This window comes from Pinus tabuliformis, chromosome X (genome assembly GCF_031772625.1).
Source record: "Pinus tabuliformis cultivar Carrire ecotype Pingquan chromosome X, CPIR1, whole genome shotgun sequence".
NCBI classification, from domain to species: domain Eukaryota; kingdom Viridiplantae; phylum Streptophyta; class Pinopsida; order Pinales; family Pinaceae; genus Pinus; species Pinus tabuliformis.
The window spans coordinates 1,398,473,356-1,398,499,625 of record NC_142308.1 but is presented as its reverse complement, the minus strand read 5'-3'; the positions used below and the strand labels follow the sequence as shown (position 1 = coordinate 1,398,499,625).

The following is a 26,270-nucleotide window of genomic DNA, read 5'->3' as shown; positions in this document are numbered from 1 at the left end:
GAAATCTATAAAGTGAAGTCAAATGGCCATTACTTTGCAAAATTTCTTTGAGTAATTAACAAAGCTTCATTTCTATTATTTTTTTCTTCTTTTATCTCTATCTATACTCTATGTGAAGCATTTTTATCGTGATCCATTATATATCTTGTCCCTATGATGTCTTTAGTCAATACATACATGTAGTTCCCTATGATGTCTTTAGTGAATACATACACGTAATTCGACCATACTTTTCTTCTAGCTTTCCAGATCACGAACACGTTATTTCATGTTCTATATAGCGACATATTTTGCCTCTACTTTTATTTTATCATTCACTTAGAGTGCATTCACTTATTTATTTCTTTAATATTTTCCTAATTATTGAACAACATCATCACATTTATTTATAATTAACCAATCATATTTATCCTTGGATGTCTAATTACATGCCAAGGGCCCATTTTGTGTGTTTATTTCTTGTGCTAATTTTCAAATTTTAGATGATTTTCAATGCATGACAAGTTAGGTACACCATTTTAACAAAAATGAGCACTAAGCCAAACATAGAAGCAATCAACTAGTAAACCTTTGTGTTGATTTCCCATTAGTTATCACTTCATTTTTATGTTATAGGTCTTCAAATCAATGTTTTACTATGATACAAACTTTTGTGCTAACACCTAGTAATAGCATGATTCAAACTATCAAAAGCTCCCATGCTCAAACTAAAATCCAAATGAAGCCATAGAGATTGAGGGAGCATATGCCAAACAAAGAGGCAATCAACTAGTAAACCTTGAGTTGATTTCCCATTAGTTATCACTTCATTTTTATGTTACAAGTCTTCAAATCAATGTTTTACTATGATAGAAACTTGTGTGCTAATACCTAGTAATAGCATGACTCAAAATACCAAAAGCTCCCATGCTCCAACTAAAATCCAAATGAAGCCATAACGATTGAGGGTGACTCAAAATGGCCTCTTCAAGGACAATTAAGTTTTTGAAATATTATAGTTTGCAATAGCCCACCTCGGTATTATTTGGTCCAGAGGCATAAACTGAAGTTTTGTTGAGAACACTGCGATCATCTTCAAGGAACTATAGTTTGCAATATACTACCTTGGTATTATTTGGTCCAAAGGCATAAACTAAAGTTTTGTTAAGAACACTGCAATCATATTCAAGGAACATTGTTTTTTGTTTTCAGAGAAGGCATTCTTCTATTATTTAGAATGTTAAATTATTATTTATAATATTTAGAATTAATTGAAATGAATAAAACAAAACAAAACCCAAAAAAAAAGCTCAACAAAACAAAACATTTTTACTTATCTTTTTAAAAAAATATGATTTTACAAGTTTTGCTTAAATTATTTTGTGAATTTTGTTATATATTTTTTTGCACTAGCATTTTGTTTTCCAAATTTAATTGAACCCAATACAATCTCAAAAACAAACCAAATAATAAAATATCACCCATATGCTTGAAAAGTTTCAAAGTAAAGTTTAAATCAAAGAATCTACACGTCTAACAGAAAATTGCAAATATCGTACCAAAATCAATATAATAAACCTAGCATTGCACTTGGCTATTCAAATTCTATTTGGAATTATACAATAACAAAGAGAACCAAAAAAAATGAGTAACATTCTGCAAATTCATTAAATCTAAACACATATTGCGCCCAGCTATATTGTTCAACAAATGAAGGTACAAGATCTCACATTAACATTTTGCGAAAATTTTACAAAAACAACTTGAAATAAAAACCATGTCTATCTCAACTTGGACACCTTTAGCATAAGGCCATGACTCCCTAGTATTCTAATATGGATCTACATGTGTATACTTTTTTCAGAGCCAATAACTTTTCCCATGCTTAGACTCATGTCCAACAAAATAATGTTGGTTAATAAAGTCCAGCACAAATATAATTTAGTAATATGTACCATTTGCTCAATTTTCCTGTCGATAATATTTTTAGATGTTGATGACAAAATTTTAACAAAAAATAACAAATTCAGAGGATTAAATTTCCTGCAAATCATGTAGCTTGATTTTGCCCTAATTGTTGAATAAATAGGTTACACTACTCTGTTAACTCATTTATAAACCAGAATGAATAAGTCATGAAATTGCCGACCATCTTCCTTCGCAAACACGGAGTGTCATTCATTTGGAATAACAGCAGACAAGCAAGCGTGTGTTGCGGATTTGTCATGCTCTAAAGGGATATAGTAAAGCCCAGCAGGATTAATGAACTCAATTTTCTTGAGAACAAAATGGGCACCAACTTACTACCATGTCCATGGGAGTATTTCTTATTTTTACAAGCTCAAAATTTTGTTAAAAACAGTATGCCAAACCGTTTCCATGCAAAATTGAAAACTGGTATAACTTCCCCGTAAACCTGCCCATTTGGAGGTGACAGTAGTCGAAGGAGTAGATCAATTCCATGGCATGGTCTTCACTTCAAAAATGTACAGGCCATAAAAAGAAAAACGTAAGTTATAAGAGATGTAACAAGTTCAACAGTCCAGGTCACAGGAAGCAGAGACAAAGGGATTGCCGGTATCACCAAAGAACCAAACAGCCACCCAACAGCAAGTGCTCCAAACCTGTCAATCACAAGAAAGTTTATGAATGAATAATGCTCACCGCCCTAGGAAAGATCCCACTACAGTTTTCCTCAGCGTATCCATTGCATAACATTGCAATCAATGTCTGTTTGTAGACCAGCAGACTTGATTTTCAATCAAATGAACTCTAGCAGGACGTCACAAGTGCAGCTTACCCAAGGACACAAGCTCTTCCGATACTCTTCACTTTCTCATTCAGAAAATATATGCATGCCACCAGGGAAACTGCAACCTATAAAAGCACCAGCAAAAACAAGATAAATCTGAGAATGAAGTTCTTCTAGAATCTACCATAAACACCAGTACAAGCCTTTAAAGACGCAGCACACTGAACTATAAATGAAGTTGGTCTGGAATGCAGCAACTTTCTGTTTTTGCAATATTAGTTGGTTATTTCAGTCAACCAGTACTTGATTATGGTCACCACATTTTCATGGAACTTAGTAATGTCTTTCACTGTTATAATCAATGGAAGTTTAAAACACTATCCCTCCAGAAAAATAAACTTATTGACGAAACACTTCTCTAGCACCCTAACACAACAATCCCTCTACCAGATTTGAAGTTTTAAGTTTTTAACATCCGCGGCATGACTGCTGCTATTTTCTAGCAGAATTTTGAAAGATAAGAATGTTCTATTTCAACTTAGAATTTGATATGGGGTGATTTCAACCAGAAAATATATCTTTAATAAACTCTGATTTATAACAATAAAAAATTGTGAACTCGGAACTTGGAAGTCAAAAAAAATCTAGAAATACAACTAGAACACACTACATTTCCATCCAGAACAACCAACTTGTTTAGGAATTAGAACTCTGTGCCAGTAACTAAATTGATATGGGTATGTATGATTACACAGCCTACTTTCAGAGGTAAAAGTTTACCCCCAATCACTTGGTCAGGGAATAGCAGCGCACTTCTGGCTTATGTCTCTCCCTTTCAGGAATGTAGGTAACCCAAAAGAGAGTGAAATTAGCTTATCTATCATATTATATAAAATATATAGACCCGTTTCCTAAAAACAATTAAGTGCCATTTTCTAAACTTTTAACAGTTTCCAAGATTCAGCTAACTTGGGAATTGACAAAATATTGGCAGCAATTAAAGATTACTTCAGTGTCACATCAAAAGATCTTCATATCCACACAATATAGGGAGCTTTCATAACTAATGGCACTGTTACCCACCAAAAAGTGGGTTAACCCATTAGAGAAAACTTTTCTCCTCCTTGAACACCCAACCAGTCAGCAGCTCTATATGATCAGCACATGACATGATTCCAAGATCTTCCACTTCTCGCTCGGGTCATATTTCTCTTTCCCATCCGGCATTCCTTCTTGAAGGAAGGTGGGCCATCCATCAGCAGGTACTTTAACTGTAATCATGTGCTTTCACTTAATATTTTGGGCATAATAATATGGATCAAGGGACAAACTGGTTGATTGACCAATCTTGGCTGTATTCTTGTTCCCTCACTTCACTTGGGAGGTTAGTCTTTGACTCTAGTCTAGTGGGACCTCCTCTGAGGCCTTAGGATTTTAGGAAAGACACTATTAGGGGTACATTGAATGAAATAGTGTGTCCATAATATTCCATACCACTTTCCATCTTTCCCATTATTCCATCTTCATTCTTCGGGCTGGTGGTCATTGGTCATGGGGATTGACGCTTTTTCATCCTCAACCATGAGTCTGCGCTAGAAATCTTTGGCTTGGAAGTTGACGCAGCGAAAATAAAGTTAAAAGCATAAGAAAGCCACAATAAAAGAAAAAGATAAAATGCGAAATATGGTTGGGACATTTGATTAATGCATGGGCAAAAGCCTAACATGAGCTCTACCCCCCTCATTAATGATCACATAGTTCCACGAAGACATAATGCTCCATCTATAAAAGGACTTACATATTGTCCCAACCCAGATGAGGACTAAACTGACTGATTATGAAGGGGAATTAAATGCTAAATCTCAAAAAGAAAGCTTGGGCTCCTAAGTTATCACCCAAATCAAAGCAAATCATAAAGAAGTAAAAGGAACACAAAGAGGTGGAAAAAGCAGGCCAAGAAAAGGGGTACCTCATGCCTCCACAATTGTTCCCTCCTTACATCCTATACACTCAGGGTGTAGAACCACCATTAGCTTAGCTGGTCACTTGGCTATGGCATCCTGCCCTGAAGTCATTCCCACTCTCTTGACATCATTTCATGTAGAAAATTTGCACTGTAAATCCCTCCCGGTTTCAAGTTTGGTTTCCACATCAAGTTTAATGCCCTTCCCATCATGCTTAGAAGTTGATATAAACTTGAATAAAAATCTCAAAAGGAAACACAAAAGATTTACTCTACTTTTCACATTTGTTGAGAAATCACAAAAAACTTCATTAAGTAAATCTCAAAAGGAAACAAAAGAGATTTACTCTAATTTTCACATTTTCTGAGAAATCACACAAAAATTCATGAAATTTGGACACAAATTTTGGTCAAGCTGACCCTGGGAAAACCCCGAAGGGAAAACCAATGAGGAAGGGAGATTTTATTTTTCTTAAGAGAAATTTGTTACAGCATTAAATAACAGCAAGACAATAAACTTATCTCTCTGATTTTGTTTAAAACTTTGGGAAATGTGTTGTAGCTATTCCTCAGCAGCTCCTTCATTTCTGTGCACAGACAGCCTTGAAATTTGTCCCTGACAGCACCTTGAATTTCTGCTCAGACAAAAGATTCATGCCTGAATCTGCCTTGAAATCCGTGCTGACATACCCACAAAAATTCTATGCCTCAATTTGCACACCCAGGTTCTGCTCAAATCCATGCAGACACTCAAAAAATCAGCTCAGATTGTGCTCGGGCAGCCTTGATTTCCACACCCATCTTTCTTAGAAAACATGCTGTTGTCTAACAACAATTGATGCAGTCTGAAAGCTACTGAAACTCGACCCGTCTTCCTTGAAAAACTCACCAACTCAGCTGCAATAAATGCTGATAGGCTCCATGATTTTCATGCCAATTCCTTTCTTAGAAAACCGTGCCTATATTTGCTCATTTGTTGCTCACTTGATGTACTCTCCTGCTGGTATTTTGTACTCCCAGCCTCCTCTCCTTCAATCTCACACATGAAGAATGACTCTCAAAGTGCCTTTCCCCCTTTTATGTTCTCATAATAAAGAGAAAAACCTATCCCTAGGATCATTGCTGAGATTATATCTTAGCCTCTCTTGATCAATGGTGGAGATCTAATCTCACAATGAACCCCTCAAGTCCCCCTTTCCATTAATTGACCCTCCTAGTCACTTTAATAACATAAAAGGTGCCATGTACTTTATGACATAAAGCAACTTTAAATTTTTAAACTACAGTGACTAATAATATAAGGTGTACCATGTACTTTATGACACATAAAGTCACTTTAATAATAGAAAGTGCACCATGTACTTTCTCAAAAGTAACCAGAAGTCATAAAGTCACTTTTTAACTTTATAAAATAAAGTGCCTAGAGAATGAAATATGCTCAGTTACTTCTACATGCTAGGCATCATCAATGCAGAAGTACCTCTGAGCTACCAAAAAATAACATTTCACGCACACCTATGGATTAAAGGGCTAACTTGGGACCTATCACTTCCCCTTGGGGGCCTGAAAGACCTAATGGGGTTATCCAACCATCCCTGACATAGGGAGGTAACTTGTTCATGGGACTCGATCTAGTTATATATTTGAAGGTGAGATTTGTGTGGAGTATTATTGTGCCACCAACAATACATATGGTCCACTATGATGACTATGGTTATTGTACCTAATGATTGTTGCTTTTCACTTGATCTTGAGATGGTTTTGTTAGGTGGTTTCAACACAGCAGCAAAGGCCTCTTGAGATGATTGCCCCCTACTACAGCATTGTAGACATTGTTTTACCCATTCCATATAGAGAATATGACCATGTTAATGGAGAATTCCCTATCCAGCGCAAAGTGTTGCGCTACTTGATGACCCCATTTGATGCTTGACACTTTGAGGTACCCCCAGATGATAAAATGTTGAGCACACAAAGTTTGGTATTGGAGATATTGATGATGTGCATAGTGGACCCAAGATGCCCACAAGTTGGCCTAGACACTATTTGATGGGCATTTCTTCTTTGGAGTCCAAATGATGATGGTCATCCTTATGATGATAGGGGAGAGCTTGCACATCACATTTGAGCCCCAATGCTTGAGTGAGAGAGTGCCATGTAACCATAGTATTCAAAACCGGAACTGGTGACCGGACCAGACCAGTCCACCTATCAAACTGGGTTTCAAACTAGAACCGGTTTCCCTGACATAGGGAGGTAACTTGTTCACGGGACTCGATCTAGTTATATATTTGAAGGTGAGCTTTGTGTGAAGTATTATTGTGCCACCAACAATACATATGGTCCACTATGATGACTATGGTTATTGTACCTAATGATTGTTGCTTTTCACTTGATCTTGAGATGGTTATGTTAGGTGGTTTCAACACAGCAGCAAAGGCCTCTTGAGATGATTGCCCCCTACTACAGCATTGTAGACATTGTTTTACCCATTCCATATAGAGAATATGACCATGTTAATGGAGAATTCCCTATCCAGCGCAAAGTGTGGCGCTACTTGATGACCCCATTTGATGCTTGACACTCTGAGGTACCCCCAGATGATAAAATGTTGAGCACACAAAGTTTGGTATTGGAGATATTGATGATGTGCATAGTGGACCCAAGATGCCCACAAGTTGGCCTAGACACTATTTGATGGGCATTTCTTCTTTGGAGTCCAAATGATGATGGTCATCCTTATGATGATAGGGGAGAGCTTGCACATCACATTTGAGCCCCAATGCTTGAGTGAGAGAGTGGCATGTAACCATAGTACTCAAAACCGGAACTAGTGACTGGACCAGACCAATCCACCTATCAAACTGGGTTTCAAACTAGAACCGGTCAAACCGACACTGCTCAGATCTCAATGAACTAGTCTTTAAAAAAATACATGAAATAAATAATTTTTAATGAAAAAAACTTTTTTTAAGATTTAAAACCATGATTCCAAACCAATAGAGACAAAATATGTGACGTTTGTGTTGAGAAATCAATGCATGTAGGTATTAGGGTTTGATTCCTCTTTTCTTGATAATTACTTATGATTTGTGTTGGCTTCTTTTAATTATTTATTATGTTGTCTTTCATCAAGCAATTACCAAATTAAATGTATATGAATATCACAAGAACAAGAGACACAAGATGTAGGCACTTAGCCAGGGAAAAACCCAATCCAACTCTTCCACTAGTAGATTCAAATCAAGATGAGACAATCCAAGACCCTTTTAGACCTAGACAAAGACTTCCTCCAATCACCAAGTTAACCCTTCCTTCAAGTAAATGACTTTTGCCAAAGTTTCCAAGTGTTAGTTCTTCAAATGTCGCTTCAATCCATAATTTCGGCCCCTAGCTTCAATCCAAAAACCCTAGCAAACTTCGAACATGTGAGAGAGATGCCCAGAAACTTCAATTCTTCTTCTTTCTTTGATTAGGTCTTCTCTTGCACTTCGCTCTCCTTTTCGTCCTCTTTCTCTACTTAAATTGAACTTGTGTGAGTGTGCTTCAAAGAGCTCCCTCTATTTATATTGCTTCCATGAAGTCGAATTGCCTCCAATAGGGCCGACTTCTCCAAGACAGGGCTCACTTGGACAAAATCACTACTTTGACTAAAAAATAAGTTTTTTACATGAAACAAAAACCCAAGAAGGGTCTAATAAATGTGACAATGACTCTTTTGGCTCTTGACAAAACTTAGAAGCCTTCAATGGAGGCTATGACCTAGAAAATAAATGAAAGAGCATGAAACCCATGCTTCAATAATATTTTTCTTTTACAATAAATTTTCTTTTGACAAATACAATTATGAAGACTGACACTAGTTACATTCTGCAACACTCCCTCTTAACTAGGGAGGTATTCATAATTACATATATACAGAAGTACATGGAAGATATCAAATTGAAAAATCTTCCAACAATATGAACAGAGATGATGGGCTAAAACTAAGTAACACCTGGAAACCCTTATTAAATAAAATAAAAAATAGTAAATATATATATATAATTTAATGAGTAATTAACATACTTTCAAAAATAAATAAATTTAAATATATACATAATTAACAAAGCATGATAGACTTTTAAATCTATCTAATGGTTTATATATTTACAATATCACTAATTAAACCAAAAATAGATTAAAATAAATAAATAAAATAAAATAAAAAATTAATAATTAGTTAGTCATTTATAAGACGACATCAAATATTTCTCTCAATTAACTATTAATAGCTCCATGATTTCACACTCTCTCTTCTCAAAATACAAATCACATTGCCCTGATGATGGACTCACTAAGTTAGTTCGAAACGTTGGTTTCAAAAATTGTTCACAGGTTTTTCCACAAATATTAAAAATTCTACCAACCTATATGGACTCTCTCTTTAACACCATTAAGTCCCACCATGGAAGGGACATAATGAACAATGCTCTAAATTTTGAGAAGCTGAGAATTTCAAGAGCTAGATACCTATCTAATCTCATATTTCTAAAACAATGTAGAGATGAAAACCTCACTCCAAATTTCGCCAAATGTAGCCATCCCCTTAAACGTGGTCGGAACATTTCTATCTTCAATAAACTTAGTAAAACCCTCATCAGAAATGAAATCAAATTTTCCAAGTTTCGATTAATCAAAACATCTGAAAAACTTCTAGGTTTGCATCTCCAGCTATCATCAACTCTTTGCTTTGATCTTTGGCAGAATTTAGATGCCCTCACCTTCGCCAAAGCTGAAAGAATTCTAGATTACGCATCCGCAAAGAAAACCAAAAAACTAAAAATTCTAAGAAACATTGGCTTCAACAATAACAGAGAAAATAGACTCAAAAATCTATCCACAATTCTGGCGCATCAAATTCCCAACTCACATTCCAACTCTGCGTTAGACCACCAAACTTCATACCAAGCTACGCACAGCCCCTCCCAGCACCATTCGCCCCCCAAAACACACCCAGCCACCGATACTTGCTGCCCCATAACACCACAACTCCTTAATCAGTTTGACAATGAAACCCATGCTCTCTCCAACAGTCTACTCTCCTACATGCAATCTGGCAATCTCTCCACGCAGATGGAGGCCAGCAATTACAGCTCACCCTCAGCCAACATGGTAGTAACCCACGCTGCCACCAACTCGGACTCCCCATCAAAACATTCCTCTCAATACAATACCATTCAACCCCTGGTACCCGTGCTCTCTCCATCACGCAATTTGACAACAGTGTTTTCTCAACAACACAGAAAGAAGCCAACAGTTGCTCCATAGCACCGCAGTTCCTGGGCGATCTAGATCCTAGCAATCTCTCCTGGCAGAAAAAAGCCAGCGATTGCAGCTCACCCTTAACCCACGTTGCCACCAACACCGACTCCCCCCCAAACCATTCCAACGCACAATTAGATAACTTATCGCAGAAAATTAATGAAGTATCCCACGCTGCCTCCATTGACAACATCAAGAACGCTCGTCATACTTCAGCAAATAAAGTAAACAAAACCAAAAACTCAATCAGAAACCCGACAGTAATCAACCTTTCTAAACTAATATTAGATGATAACCTGAAATCGCTGCTAGAAAAAGGTCTAAATTTTGCTTTATCTCCAGCGAAAATTCCTGTAAATGATATCATAAGCAACATTGAAGTCATTATCAAAAACACAGATCAAAATGTTGCAGAAGAAATAAGATAGGATGTTTCCAAAATTCTCAGAAATGCCAGACCTCCTCCTAGCAACATCTCCAAAGAAGAATCTAAAGCTTTGAAAAACATCAGAAAAAACAAGAACATTATAATTTTAAAAGCAGACAGAGGAAATGCCACAATTATTATGGATAGAGCAGACTATGATAATAAGATGGAAGAACACCTTAACAACAGTGGTTGTTATAGATTACTTAACAAGGACCCTAGCAACAAAATCCTTCGCCAAGTTATTAACAAAGTCAAAAACTCTTCTCTTGAATCAATTATTAAGAACAGGTTAACCCCTAATAACGCCATCATCCCTAGAATATATGGTGTGCCTAAAATCCACAAATCTGGAATTCCATTGAGACCCATAGTGAACACTATAAGATCACCCACTTACTGGTTAGCTAAATAGGTTGCCAACAAACTTAAGCCTTTATCCGGTAACACCCCCTCTTACATCAAAGACTCCTCTTCTTTCATAGAATGGATTAAAAACCTAGAAATTAGTGACAATGACCTCCTGGTTAGCTTTGACATCGTTTCACTCTACACTATGATTCCAGTAGATGAAGCCATAGAAGTATTAAAGAAAATCACGGACCTTGAAACTGTGGAACTCGTAAGCATTTGCCTTAAGTCTTCATACTTCAGTTTCAAAGGAAAAATCTATGAGCAAACTCATGGTGTTGCCACGGGTTCTCCTTTATCACCAATAATTGCCAACTTATACATGGAATAATTTGAACAAATGGCCCTTAGGTCTTTCCCCTTTGCCCCTGAAGAATGGAAAAGATATGTAGATGGCATATTCGCTAAATGGAGCCATGGTTTAGATAAACTTAATGAATTTTTATCACACATAAACAGCCTCTCTGAACACATAAAATTCACAATTGAAATTGAAAAAGACAACCAACTCCCCTTCCTAGATGTCCTCCTTACCAAGAAAAATGGTAAACTAAGCCACCAGGTCTTCAAGAAACAAACTCACACCGACAAATATCTTCATTCAAATTCCCACCACCATCCGAAGCAAAAAGTCTGTGTCATCAAAACCTTAGCTACCTGAGCTTCTAGAATCTCTGATCTCAAACATTTAGAGGAAGAACTTAACCATCTCTACAAGGTCTTTATAAACAATAGTTATCAAAAAAACATTATCCAAAAAATAATTAAAGAATCCACAATCAAAACCCAAAAAAGAAAAACTCTTGAAAACCCTAGAACAGGTTAACCCCTAGAAAATTGCTAGAATTCTCACCAAACATAACATCATGGTCGCCTTCACTCCCCCAAACACCATCATAAACATGCTTGATTCTACCAAAGACTTAATAGACCCAAAAAATCACAAAGGAGTATACTATGTTCCTTGCTCATGTGGAAAAGTATATATAGGTGAAACAGGGAGATCCTTGGGCATAAGGTTAAAAGAACACATTAATGATATTGCAAGAAATAGGTCAGAAAAATCAAGCCTAGCAGAGCATGCATGTTCTTCCTCACACTATATTTATATGGAACAAGCAAAATTAATTCACAAAGAAGACCATTATTTAAACAGAAGGGTGAAAGAGGCAATTGAAATTGAAAAATCTTCCAACAACATGAACAGAGATGACGGGCTAAAACTAAGTAACACCTGGAAACCTTTATTAAATAAAATAAAAATAAAAAACAGTAAATATATATATAATTTAATGAGTAATTAACAAACTTTCAAAAAAATAAATAAATAATTTAAATATATACATAATTAACAAAGCATGATAGACTTTTAAATCTATCTAATGGTTTATATATTTACAATATCACTAATTAAACCAAAAATAGATTTAAAAAATAATAATAATTATAATAATTAGTTAGTCATTTATAAGACGACATCAAACATTTCTCTCAATTAACTATTAATAGCTCCATGAATTCACGCTCTCTCTTCTCAAAATGCAAATCACATTGCCCTGATGATGGACTCACTAAGTTAGTCTGAAACGTTGGTTTCAAAAACTGTTCACAGGTTTTTCCACAAATATTAAAAAAAGATCTCAAATGATATACTCCATGAAGAGTCATAGCACACACAATGCTACAAATTAGATACCTGAATAAGGTATCTAATCGGGGGGACTAAAGTGTGTTCCAAGCTTTAGCCTCTCTAGGTACCATCAGGTTTTAGCTCTAACACCAACCCAGGGATCTAGGTGCATATCCAAGGTCAGAACTCCATGACCAATTCCACCCTCCCTACTTCAGGATCTAGACATCATCACAGGCCAGCCAGATGTCCTCCAAGATGCTTCATCTCTCCTTATCAAATAAACCAGATATATCCACCAAGCCAAGCATGCTTCAAACGTTTAACCTTCTCATGGAGAGATCCTACACAATCACAACCCCAATCAATAATAAACTTTCAATATATATATATATATATATATATCACAAACCTTCGGGGTCTTTAGTTATTCTGATGTTGCTTAAATCATCATCATATTATCCAAAAACATCTCGTCGAAAGCTTCCTTCAATTTTCCAGCAACACCAAACTTAGCCTCGGCAGTTTTCAACGTAACCAAGTTTTTGTTTACAACTTCATTAATCATGAACAACCTCTCTGTAGTGCTTTAGCTATTCTTTGATCTAAATCATTCTTACAATCTTTATATCAAGTTATTAATTCTAAGAGATTAACTTTTCAACCAAGCTCCCTCTCAACTCGTGAAAAAGTTTATCAACAAATTTTTTCTTTCAGTCACACAGGCTCTTTCTCTGATCATTCAAAGCTTCACTCCTTTAGGAACATCATCCTTTCTATGGCAACAAGATCATCTATTCATTTTAATGTCATCATCTTTCTTACAGCTCCCTTTTTCCATCATGCTTATTCATCTTTAATCATGAACATCTTGAAGAGTATGTTACCTACAAATATTTAACAAAAAGTACAACCAAGTATAAATATACAGAAGCATCAACTATATCAAAATCATGTCATTTACAATGGAAGCATCAAAATAATCAAACTTTACACATCAAATACCTAAACCTAGTTACGTTCATAGTCAGCAAGAGTTACATCATTTATATTTTGGACTTCAACAACTTGCTAGGGTTTCTATTGCAAACCCTAGACTCCATCATCGAGTCTTAGAGCCTTACATATTAGCAACTAAATCAAGATAGTAATCCAATCACAACATTTTTACATCTGAGGTTTCAATGTCAAGCTTTACTAGGGTTTTGTTACAAACCCTAGATTTGTTAAAATTGGCAACTAGGGCCAAACTCCATGTGGGTCATCTTATCTATGGCAGCTGATATTTTTCTTGGATCCCTCTCATCAAGAGGTGTAGGATTGATCTAAAGATCATCTGATTCCAATAAGTATTCATGGAGTTATGAATTTATTTGTGTTATAAGACAATTCATCAAGGTTGGCCAGCAACCAAATAAACCCCACATGTGCTCAACGTTTTAGTATAAAAGGAAATGACTTGAAAGTCATTTCACACACACTTCACTCCTGATTTCTCTCCACTTGTTTTGGATTTTAGTGTGAGAGAAATCTAGGAGGAAGTAGCCCTAAGACGCAGGAGAAAAGGAGGCTTAACAATCTGCCCTAGCCGCAGTCCTAGCACAGCCCTAGCTTCTATGCATAACCTAGAGGATGCAGTCAAGAAGGAGGGATACTACAAGCCCTAGGCGCAGCTATAGAGGAGGCCTTAAGAAGTTGTACCTAGCCGCAATCAAGGAGGGATACTACAAGCCCTAGGTGCAGCTATAGAGGAGGCTTTAACAAGCTATACCTAGCCGTAGTCAAGGAGAGTTACAACATGCCCTAGACGCAGTAATGAAGTCAGACCAGTGAGGGGTTGTAAAGACGTTAGTCAGATGACCGAGTACTGGAAGGAGGGACGAAGTACCTTGTTGAGGGCTGCCATAATTTGGGACTGTTCTGGGCAAGAAAACGCAGGGATATCTCCTGTAATAGTTGAGTAAAGGGGCCTTCTGTTGTGACTAGGCTGCAGGCCTATAAGTGCTATTTTGTGGGACAAACATAGAGTTGTAGGTGCCTCCTCAAATAGCAAGGTCACATAACTTGAAGAGGAAAGGAGGCCGTATAAGTTAAGGTGTTTTGGGCATGACTATTGGGTTGTGGGAGCCCTAACCAGTGACCAAAACATTGCCCATAAACAGAAGTGCAGAAGTATGGTTACTTGTGTTGGGTCATTGGAGAGGTCTCTTCATTTATGAGGAGATTCTATATACTGTCACAAGAAGTTCTTACCAGCAGCTTAGATTACAGTGGGACAGCAGTGCTAGTAGTACAATGGCATAGTGCAATGATGGCACAACGGGACAGCAGCAACAGCAAGGTGACCCATGAAGTTTGAATGCATACTAATGTGATAGTGCAGCAAGATGCATGGGCAGCATAATAGCAGCAATGACATGTGGCAGCAAAAGCACATTGGGACAGCAGTAGCAATGCTAAACAGTGGGACAGCAGCATGGTGTTGCAAGGGACAGCAGCATGGTAAGTGGTACAGTAGGACATGGTGCTTGTTGGAGCTTGGTACTCGGGACAGCAAGCTATAACATGGCACAGCAAAGCTAAACAGTGGGACAGCAGAAAATGCAATCATGATGGAGCATGATAGATGGGACAGCAAGAACATGGTGCTTGCATAGGACAGCAAGCAATCATGGTGCAGTAGTATGATGTGTACAGCATGGTAATGAGGTCCAGCATAGTGATGATGGGTGCAGCATGATGTAGCACAGTGAGGTGCAGCATGATGACAAGGTGCAACACTATGATGGGTGATGGAGTCACCTGGGAGAATCAGTTGAAGCAGCATGTCTTCAACTAAGTTCAACTACCTCATGTATCATCTACTTAGAGATGATCTATGCTCTTATTTAAGATAAGTCAAAGTGTTGACTTCTGTTGTAAATGTACTGTCTCTCTCTCTCTCTGTTGAACTATTGAAGAACATATAAGAAGAATTGATCAAGGGTTTTCCCCACATTGGGGTTTGTCCCTGGCTAGTGCCACATCTTGTGTTGGCTTGTCTTGGCTTGTCTTGGCTTGTCTTCTGCAATCTATGTTTATGTTCTATCTGCAATTTACTTTAATGCTAATGTGATTGCTAATCTGGAAAAGATATTGAGCTAACTGTGAAATTTGAAATAAATTGCTCTAAGCATAGAACATACCTAAAATTAACAAGATTTCGTCAATAAAACTAAATCATCTATATCAGAAATCAAGTTAATAATTCATATCAATCTTATAACAATCTCTTACTAGGGTTTCCCTAGATACACATATCTAACTTCAAAGATTAGATATATAACAATTTTATTATGCTAGGGTTTCAATCATGCGGAAGCTCACACACCCAGGTTTTCATACACCCAAATTCACCAAAACCTAAAATCTAGAGTTTTATTATTTAACTTAGATATCATCAACAAACCTAAAAGGCTAGGGTTTTATAGCATTAACAAACCATAAATGTCAAGAATAAAATTACATTTCTAGACTTTATCAACAAACCCTAAGTAGACTAAGGGTTTCATTGTCAACATACCCTAAGCATCAAGAGGCTAGGGATTTACAGTGAACCCTAAAGGTTAGGGTTTCACCAAAAATGATCAAACAAGAGATAGTATGATAAGGGTAGATTCAATCTAATGATTAATCACCCTAACAAGAATCCTTATGATTCAAAACCCTAAACATAAGAAAGTTAGTAATACAAGACAAATTTCAAAATGATCATATCTTTTAATGAAGTTTAGCTACAAAATCTTATGGTTTTTAGACATACCTTGAGTTGCTCCTTTTACAAACCTTGTAGGCTTTCCTTGAAGTGCTCCCTCTGAATTTAGCCATAATCTTTATACCTACAATACTTATTGACAAATACAACCAAGCAAAATATGTGATACCAAAAGCATGATGTCAATTCAACAATCTAGGGTTTCCATGGAACAATGGAGGATGGAATCCTAGGGTTTCCAAGTACAAACCCTAGATCTAGTAAAAATCAAATTATCATCTTCATCAATCATCACTAGGGTTTACTATACACCCTAGACTACCTACAAACCCTAGAAATCAAGGGTTAGGGTTTCTATGAGGGAACAAGCAAGTTAGGGTTAGGGTTTCCATATGGTTAGGGTTTCTCATGTACCATTTTACAATACTAGATATTAAAGCAATGGAAACTACACACCCTAGAACCAATTCAACCCTAAAAATATGTTAGATTCTTAACAAAAGAATATACTATACATACCTCACAATTATGTACCTCCATCCTTCATGATCATAGAGATTGTTCCAAGGCTTGTTCGAGGATGTCATAATCTTCAAAAGCAAAGACTTTCCATGATGTCAAAGTCATGAGTCGCTCGCATAGGTATTGTTCCCTTTGAACCAAGATGATGTCAAAGTCATGAGTCGCTCGCATAGGTACTGTTCAAGGATGTCATAATCTTCAAAACGAAAGACTTTCCATGATGTCAAAGTCATGAGTCGCTCGCATAGGTACTGTTGCCTTTGAACAAGTATTGTTGCTCCATTGTTAGATGTTTGTAGCTTCTCCTTTGTCACATTGTCTTGACTTCAAATACTATATAGACATGCTCAAAATGATGTAAAAGAATTGTAGACAATCTTCAAAAGTCGACCTTCTAACTCACTATTCAACTTATGTGTATATAAGTCTCATAATAGTCTCCTCTTTGCCACAACTTCTCGTCCTCTACACTAATGTACAGGACTAGACTTCAGCTTTACTGTTAAACTCGGATTATGTGAATATGATTACCACAATATTGCGCCTTTTAGTTCAGGTACCTCAGCCTTTAAGTCATTGTATAGTATAGGTATAGGATTTGTGAATTTGATCCAAGGATTGTGAATACACTCGTTTCCTTTTGTAGATAGATGACAAGTCTTCTAGAATAAGCTTAAACAATTTGGTCTATGGTCCTTTCTATGCGTAGGATTGTAAGAGGAATCTTGGCTCCTTTTCAAGATAGTTGTGGCTAAACTTTAAATGCACTTATGCTCAAAACCTTTGGCTCCTCTTCTAGGGTGTCTACAACCTTATGACAATCCTTCCAACATGGCCTATAATACCTTCAACAAGTTTGGACATTTTCAAGTGGAGATAACATAATTTCGGACCCTTCTGGAGTGATTTCAGATTACAAGAATGATGCTTAGGACTTCTATTTCTAGCTCAAGGAGCTCAACCTTGGGAGTGTTGTCTTCTCACCTATTTGGACCTTTGAAACAGTGCTTCTAACCTCTTGAAACTTCTTTGCATTCCTTGCAACCTAATGACCATGTATAGGACTTATTGATTTGCCCAAAATTTGCTTTGGTTTCCTCTTCTTGTCTTGAAACCTTAGTGACCTTATTTTATCCTCATGAAAACGAACCTCGCTCTGATACCATGTTGAGAAATCAATGCATGTAGGTATTAGGGTTTGATTGCTTTTTTCTTGTTAATTACTTGTGATTTGTGTTTCCTTCTTTTACTTCTTTATTATGTTGTCTTACATCAATCAATTACCAAATTAAATGTATATGAGAATCACAAGAACAAGAGACACAATATGTAGGCACTTAGATAGGGAAAAACCCCTATCCAGGGGTAAACCCAGTCCAACTCTTCCACTAGTAGATTCAAATAAACATGAGACAATCCAAGACCCTTTAGACCTAGACAAAGACCTCCTCCAGTCACCAAGTCAACCCTTCCTTCAAGTAGATGACCTCTGCCAAAGTTTCCAAGTGTCGACACTTCAAATGCAACTTCAATCCAGAACTTTGGCCCCCAGCTTCAGAATTTTGGACCTGCAACTAATTCAGAAATTTCGGCCCCCCAACTTCAGTCCAGAAACCCTAGCAGACTTCGCACGTGTGAGAGAGATGTCCAGTAACTTTGATTTTTCTTCCTTCTTGGATTAGGTCTTCTTCTCTTGCACTTCGCAATATAAAATTATCCCACACCCACTTTCCCGTGGATCTCAATGCGAACAAGGTCCTTGTCAACCAAGACAAGATCTCCTATTTGGAAAACTTTCTTTGGTTTTTGGACCCATTTCTTCTTAGGAATGGTCGACCTTGGGTTTGACTTCTTGATATGGCAGACTTCCTGAGAAGGGGGAGGCTTGGCCATCTTAGATGACTTACCCGAGTGGTTTTGGTTCATGGTCTCATGTTGATGATTCAGATATGGACAAGGGTCAATATCTTCCACATGATTTGGGAGTTGGGGTTCCCCGTAGAGAATGAAGGGGGTCCCATCGGGCTTGGGAATAGTGGCATATGATAGGTCCATTTGTAATTGGCCACCCAACGAGGCACTCCATTTCCTTGATAATAACATCCCACAAACATCAGGCACATCAATAACAACAACATCCATAAGCATCAAAATGTTTTTGTTAATAGCCAAAGAAAAATTAAGATCTTTGATAAGACCATAAACAGAGATTGACTTGCAAACAAAACCACAAGCATTCTTATATGGCCTCGTGATTTATATTTCCAATTGAAGCATGACTTTCAATGTCATGATATTAGTAGAAGCTCCCGAGTCAAGCATACAATTATGAAGTATAATTGTATGAACTTTGAAGCATCCATCTTTTGATGGCGGATGCTCATCATCATCATCATCAACATGCACACACTAAATTAACTTAAACCCAAGTGAAAATCTAACTTTAATTAAAATCAACCACGTACACTCCATCACATTTCATTTTATAGCATTTTGTACTTGATCATTATCTCATTGCCATTTAACATTTCATGGTCATTTACTTTTGGCAATTTTAATTCCAAGTTCAAGTATATTTACATTCAAGCACTTCATTTCTCAAGTACATTTACTTCAAGCATTTTGCTTCCAAGTCTTTACTTTTCAAGTAATATCTCATGATTTGATCATTTGCTTTCCAAGCTATCTTACATGGCACTAGTCTCTATTTGGTTATATCATTTGTGAGCATTTCATTCAATTTTCTTATCATTGCTACATTTATTGTTTATGAATGATCATGATTCTTGTGGTTATTTACTTGTGAAATCATTTACATGCTTTGAGGAACATGTTGTAATTTGCTTATGATTGAATGCTTCTTGGGTAACTCATTCAACTCCTAGAACTTGATTTAGTTTAACTTAGCTTAAGTCAATCCTTAGTCACTTTTTGTCTCATAGGGTGCACCCCCCTTGGCTTCACTAGGAGTTAGCCTAGATGAAGGAGTTGAGAATTGAGTGACGGCTACTCAACTCGAGACTTTCCCCCAAGGCCACACCAAGTGGAGCTAAAGATTTTCTCCACAACCCAGGTGTGGATTTAGGCAGCGATAGTCCGCTCAATGATTTTCCCTGTTCCCTTAGAATTTGTTGCATTATTAGTGATCACTTGAACCACATTATTAGAACCAACATCATTAATTGTTTTCAATAGGAAATCTGCAATGTTTTAAGAAGATGCGGTGATGGAGGAGTCATGACTTGCAAGAAGCATTTCACCGCTAGCACAAACACCAAGAACATTTATCAAATGTCGGTTTCTAACATTCGTCCAACCATCTAATATAATGGGTACCCTACAATCCACGCACTCATCTGTAAATTGTGTCAAAGCTATAAGAATCTTTGATTTTTCTCTATCTAACAAAAAAGTTCTAGTTGGGACTCTTGTATCTTTTTGGAACTTCATTGATGGCCTTAACCAAATCATGCCAATAAGGAGAGCGAAGCACATTGAATGGTATATCGCAAGCACAAAAGAATTTGTACCACTTTTGCATCCACATCATCCCTCCCACCAATATTCAGGAAATATGTTATTGTTCTTCTAGATTCAGAGGTTCCATAAGTACCAAGAGGAGATGAGGTGTGGCCACCAAATCTAGAGGTTGCACATGCATCAAACTGAAGTTTTTGTTTCTTACTTTTCTTTTTTGCAACCTCCTCTATTTGGATTTATTTTTGTCTTTGTTCCATTGATACCATAGGGAAAACTAAGATCCCTGTGGCACCCTTATTTTCAACATTGTCCACTACCCCACAAAAATGCCTCCTAACATGGGTATATGAACCCCTATAAGATTTTACTCCATGACAATCCTGATGGCATAAAAATTTGAGGGTTCCACCACCTCTCCCCTCCCCCCCTCAAGTTTTGTCACAAATTTCCACAAGGGTCTCAATGCAGCTTTTTCCCCTTACATTTCAGTGCCCTCTTCATCCCCTTCCCCTTCCCCTTCAAACCCTTCCTCCTCATCATACATTGGGTCACTTAGTGCCACCACTAACCTCTACTTCCATTTCTTACCTTCTATGCCTAACCCCCGCCAACAGCATGAAAACCAAAAGTGGAATGATAATCCAAAAGAACACCATTTTATATGGACAACCTGCAATAAAATGAGCAAGAAGAAAGAATGGGAAAGAGTAAGATAGGAGGAGAAAAAATACAAACAATAATGACAAGAAAATGAGGGAGTTAATTGGGGTTTGCACTTACCTCTTCAACTCTTTAGAAGTTCAAAACTTGAGGTAGATGGTAGCCATTCTTCACTCCTCCAAGCTCCTCCACTCCTCCAAGATCTCGTTTGCTCTATCTTCAAACCTCTCACAAATCTGATCTCAAAAGCTTGTTATCTTCTCTCTTCTCCAAGGTCTCTTCTCCTCTCTTCTCCAAGCTCAAGCCAAAGATGCAAGAATGAGGAAAAGAGAGGGGGAAGAGGCCTTTTAACCTCATCCTCCCTTTCCCTTGACTCGCCCCAAGCCCCACTTAAACCACAAGTCAAGAAAAAAACAAAAAAAAAGACATATGGAACCGTGCAAGAGGTTTCTAGAACTGCACAAGAACCATGGTTCAGCTTGCCATACTGCGAACAAAACCATCACATTTCTAAGTTTCTAACAGGTCCAGGAACTACAATTTTCTGCATGAAGTGCAGTTCTGAAATACCTGTTCACAGTTCGCTCACGGGTCCGCATGGTTTGCAGTTCTGGGTTCTAATCTGTCGAAGGGGGGGTTGGATCTTGCAGCACTAATCTTAACGAGCTCCTAAGTGTCTAAATATCCTAAAAAGGATGAGATATGTCCTGCTATGTAGATGACAATCCACTGTTGATTTTGGGTAGTATCGGATGTGCTCTAGCTCCGAAATTTGTGGGCTAGGACACATAAGATCTCCAGAACTTAGAAATCGTTTGGATAAATTCCGCCCGAATGAGGAGTTATTAAAATAATTAATATTTTCAATGGGTTCCTAAGTCTAAACTTGGGACAATAAAAATATTGATGTGTATTAATAAGAATATGGATGAGAAGGTTCTAAGTGACGAGGATCAACTCTGTTTTAATCTTAGCCATTGATTAGAGATTAGATCACGGTCGTTGATTCATCAACAAGAAAAGCATAAGAGACGGCTTGAGGGTCAGTTGGAGATACACCAAGAGATCAAAGAGTTCGATTTTTTTGAGGCATGATTTGCTGAGAAAATTGAGCTAGTGGTCTGAGCTGCAGTGACAGAGGGGTAGTTCGGCAGAGGGACTCCAGTCCAAGGTCGAGGATACATCACAGAGAGACAGCGCAGCAACAAGAGAGATAGCGCAGCTCCAAAGAGGGTGACGCAGAAGCTAGAGGGGTTGACACAGTGCCTTAGAGACAGCGTTGGGGTTTTCTGTGGGGCAGAGAGAGCAGCAGTTCAACAAATCGAATTCTAAGTAAGGGAGGCTCACTGGGAGGGTGACGCAGCTCCAACGCAAAGCTTGGAGCAGCCATCGTTTCCCAGCACTGGGAACAGCAGTTGTCATTTGTGGGGTTTGATCATCCAGTTGCTGGAATTGTCAAAATATCTGTCTCCGGATAGAGGTACTTCTGTCAGGCTTATTCTCTGTTGGGTGAGCTGGATTTGGCACCCTACTTGTATTTAGAAATCTGCTTAATAATACAAACCCTCTATATGTTGCACCGGTTTTCCGCATTGGGTTTTTTCGGGGACTATTGTCCAAAAATAACAATGTCCCTTGTGTGATTGTCTCAGTTTGTTTCAGTTCACGATCTGTATGTATGTGTAGGTTGCAATAGTGTTTTTCATCGTTGTTTAAATAATTAAATAACTTGTTAAATGTAAAGAACAAGTAGGAGATGATAAACCAATGATTTCAATAGGATTTTTGATGTGTAGATTCAGAAATTCTCACATGGTATCAGAGCATTGCAGATCATAGGAGACTGAAGACACCAGCAAGAAACCCAGAGAATTTGCTGCAGAGAAGCAGTTGTCCCGAGTGACAGCATTGTTTCAAAGGAAGATGAGAAGTTGTAGGAGTGACGCAGAGCCAGAGGAGTGATGCAAAGGCTCACCCAGTGCCTGCGTCAACATTTCGAGCCTACGGAGGGTGACGTAGAGCCAGAGAGGAGCCCACGCAGTGACTATGTCAGCTCTCTACGCCAACACAGAGCTTGAGAGGTTTGAATCAATCAGTTGTCGGGGCTGAGGAAGCAGAGCAAATTCGATTTGAGGAGTTGGTGGGACATTGTTTCTATCGGTACAGAACGGTGTATGTGGAGACAGAATCGAGGTAGAGGGAGTCACTGACTTGACAGATTTCTAGCCAAAGAAATCTAGATCCGGGTTGCAACAGCAAAGGGGGATTGGAGAGGAAGTGATTTGACAGTTGGTAGGAGGATTTCCATGAAGGAAATCAGGACTCAGAGGGAGTCTAGAGGAGCTTGCTCCTTAGATGATTTCTAGCGCCAAAGAAATCCATATCCAAGTCTTGCTAGATTGACAGCAGGAGGGGGAGTAGAGAACCAATCCTATTTTTGAGCAGAGATGGCAATGAATGGGTTTAGGGATCAGGACACATTGGATGGAGCATCCAATTTTGTCATCTAGAAGGCCAGGATCCTGGCAATACTAGACAAATATTGCATCAAGGACTATGCATTGAAGGTAGTTGTTGTGTCGGTCGACATTGATCCGATGAAGAAGTACAAGGAGACCCAGGCTAAGGCCAAGTGCAGGATCCTAGACGGGGTCAAAGATCATGTAGTACCACACATTGCTGAGAAGGACACAGCGAGGGAGATGTGGGAGGCACTGACCACCTTGTATTAGGGCTCTTCCGTCAAACGGAAGATGCTATTAGAAAATCAGCTGAGACAGTACTAGATGCAGAAGGGAGAAGATATCGATCCCTTCCTTCTTAGGTTGCAAGGGATTCGTGAACAGTTGACTTCTGTGGGGTCTACACCAGATCCTAAGCTCATGGTCAGGATTGCCCTGAATGCAGTCATCGAGGACTGGGAGACCTTTGTCCAAAGTATCTTGGGCAGAGCGACTCTTCCCAGTTGGGAGGAGATGTCAGCAACTCTTCAACAAGAAGAGCTCAGGAGGATGACCAAGACAAGGAGTAGCAGCAAGGGACCCCGGGTCAAGAAGGAGGAGGAGGAGGATGCAGCTCTCGCATCAGTAGGACAGCAAGGGCAGTAGAAGAGAAAGAAGAAGGACATCACCAAGGTCAGATGCTTCAACTGTGGGGAGCTAGGACATTATGCCACTCAATGCCCCCGGAAGAAGGGCAAGGGGGAAGCTTCTAAATCGAAGGTTGCTCCAGCAAAAGCGGACAAGGAAGGCGAGGATGACGATTGTGCCATGAGTGCTCATGTGCCTCTGGAGAAAAGGTGGGGCGACATGGAGTTGTAGTCGAGAGGACTACATGTAGAGGGCAGGATCCTTGAAGTGCCCAATCTCTTGGATCACATACAACTACGGGAGCCCTTAACGACAATAGCATAATGACGGGTATCGGTTGGAGCAAGGTGTGATGGAGTGACTGTGGCATTGCTAGAGTGCCAAAGTTTGAGGCAGCACAGTGGATATTGTAGCAGTGCAAGAGGCACAAAGCAGTTTGCAGTAGCGCAGTGGCAACAAAGGGTCAGCACAGATTAGTAGCAGAGGTAGCTTCAGCATCACGGGGCATCCATACTGACCAGGATGTCATTGTTTGGGTGAGTCTTCAGTTGCTTACTTCTCAGCAATTGAGTTGCAATGCAGCAGTTAGCAGTGGCAGTGCTATGGGCAGCATGATGCAGCATTTTGAGAGGGAGTTGCAGTACATATGTAGTAGTGATGGTGGCAGAGTCATGGGCAGCAGTACAGGAAGCAGCGATGCAGTGGATGAAGGGCAACAAGCCAAGCATCAGCAGCACAGAGGACCGACGCAGTGGATCAGTGTAATGCTTCTATGGGGAAGTATTACTAGAGCACATTCCTCGCTAAGAAGGAGTGTTGATTTTGGGTAGCATCGGATGTGCTCTAGCTCCAAAATCTGGGGGAGGGGCTAGAACACATAAGATCTCCAGAACCCGAAAATCGTTTGGATAAATTCCACCCAGATGAGGAGTTATTAAAATAATTAATATTTTTAATGGGTTCCGTTGTCCCTTAAGAAACCAATTTCTTGCCTGTGTAGAAATTATGCTTAAGGCCTAAGTCACCTGACACAAGGATTCGGGATTCGTAGGATACAAGCATTCGAGTGTCGGATTTGGACACGTTGACCCCCCGGAACAGGACACGTAGGATTCGTTATATATTATTTTATTAAAAAAAAAATTATATATATATATATATATATATATATATATATATTAAAAATTAGATATTTCTTACACAAATTCTAATTAATGATACAAATTCATTGATTTCAAACATAGATCTTCATCTATAGCATGCATAGTACATACAAAATTCAAATACATGTCAGTGGTCACATAAATCATGATTCATAAATGAAAGACAACTTACAACTACAAGATAGTAAGATAAAGACACTGACAGCTGTAGTTTTCTCATTAAGTCATCAAATCCAAATGTGTTATATAGGTAGTGCTGGTGCAATGCCAATGGCAAATAGAAATAGGAAATATAAAACAACTACAGGTATACAAGCCTCAAGGCAATAGGTAGCCCATGACTCATGAGTCATCAATCCTCATAATCATCATTAGAATCAGCATCAATGTCCTCATCACCATGGTCACCACTGCTCTCCTCTGCATCCATAGTCGCCTCTGCATCTACTGGTGTGGAGGATGACCCCTCTAAAATATCACCGTCATCAAATCTAACAGGTTCTAGCACTGGATCATTGAGATCCATGTTGGCCAATGCCAACTCAACACTGTTGTCCAGACCCATATCATCAGGAAAGACATCCCACATCTTTGTCTTTCCCCTTAACCACTCTACCTGTAAATAAGACGAAGGTTGGTGTTCACATACACCATTGTCTCTGCCCTAGACTGTTCAAGCTTGCTCTTCTTCACACTATACAAATTCCCATATGTGCTCCAATTCCTCTCGCAACAAGAGGATGAAGTCACCTGAGAAAGGAGCCTCATGGCTAACTACTGAAGAGGAGGGCTTGTTGCCCCATGATTTGCCCACCAAGAATAGGGCTTCTTAGCCCCACTATCTCTAATCACATCATATCCTACAAATCGACCAATGCCAGTGGAAAACTCTGCAAAGGCATCCTCCACCTCATCAAGCAATGCTCTATCCTGAAAAACCCGCCTGAATGCATCTTTCCTCCCCTGTGAGATTTCACCATCCATGTGAGGAGGGAATTTGCGGGAAGGCCCAACATTCAGCCAATCATCGCTGTAGTATTTTGGGTTCAATGAGTGAGCCAAACAATGTAAAGGCGTACAATTCTTGTCCCATCTGCTGACAAGAATATCCTGTATAGTACCACAGAAGGCCTCTG

At 38.5% G+C, this 26,270-nt stretch overlaps 1 protein-coding gene across 2 annotated transcripts in view; it reads right to left on the bottom strand.

Annotated features, from left to right (window-relative positions):
* Positions 1-2,053: 2,053 nt before the first annotated feature.
* Positions 2,054-26,270, bottom strand: part of CDF1 (cell growth defect factor-like protein (DUF3353)) — a 98,206-nt gene continuing 73,989 nt past the window's right edge. For both annotated transcript variants that reach the window (XM_089453233.1, XM_089453232.1), the window contains exons 5-6: positions 2,780-2,856; positions 2,054-2,603 (exon numbers count right to left, since the gene is read on the bottom strand). In XM_089453233.1, the coding sequence (XP_089309359.1) occupies positions 2,453-2,603; positions 2,780-2,856 (228 nt within the window). In that variant the 3' untranslated portion in view covers positions 2,054-2,452. The remainder of the gene's footprint in view (positions 2,604-2,779; positions 2,857-26,270) is intronic.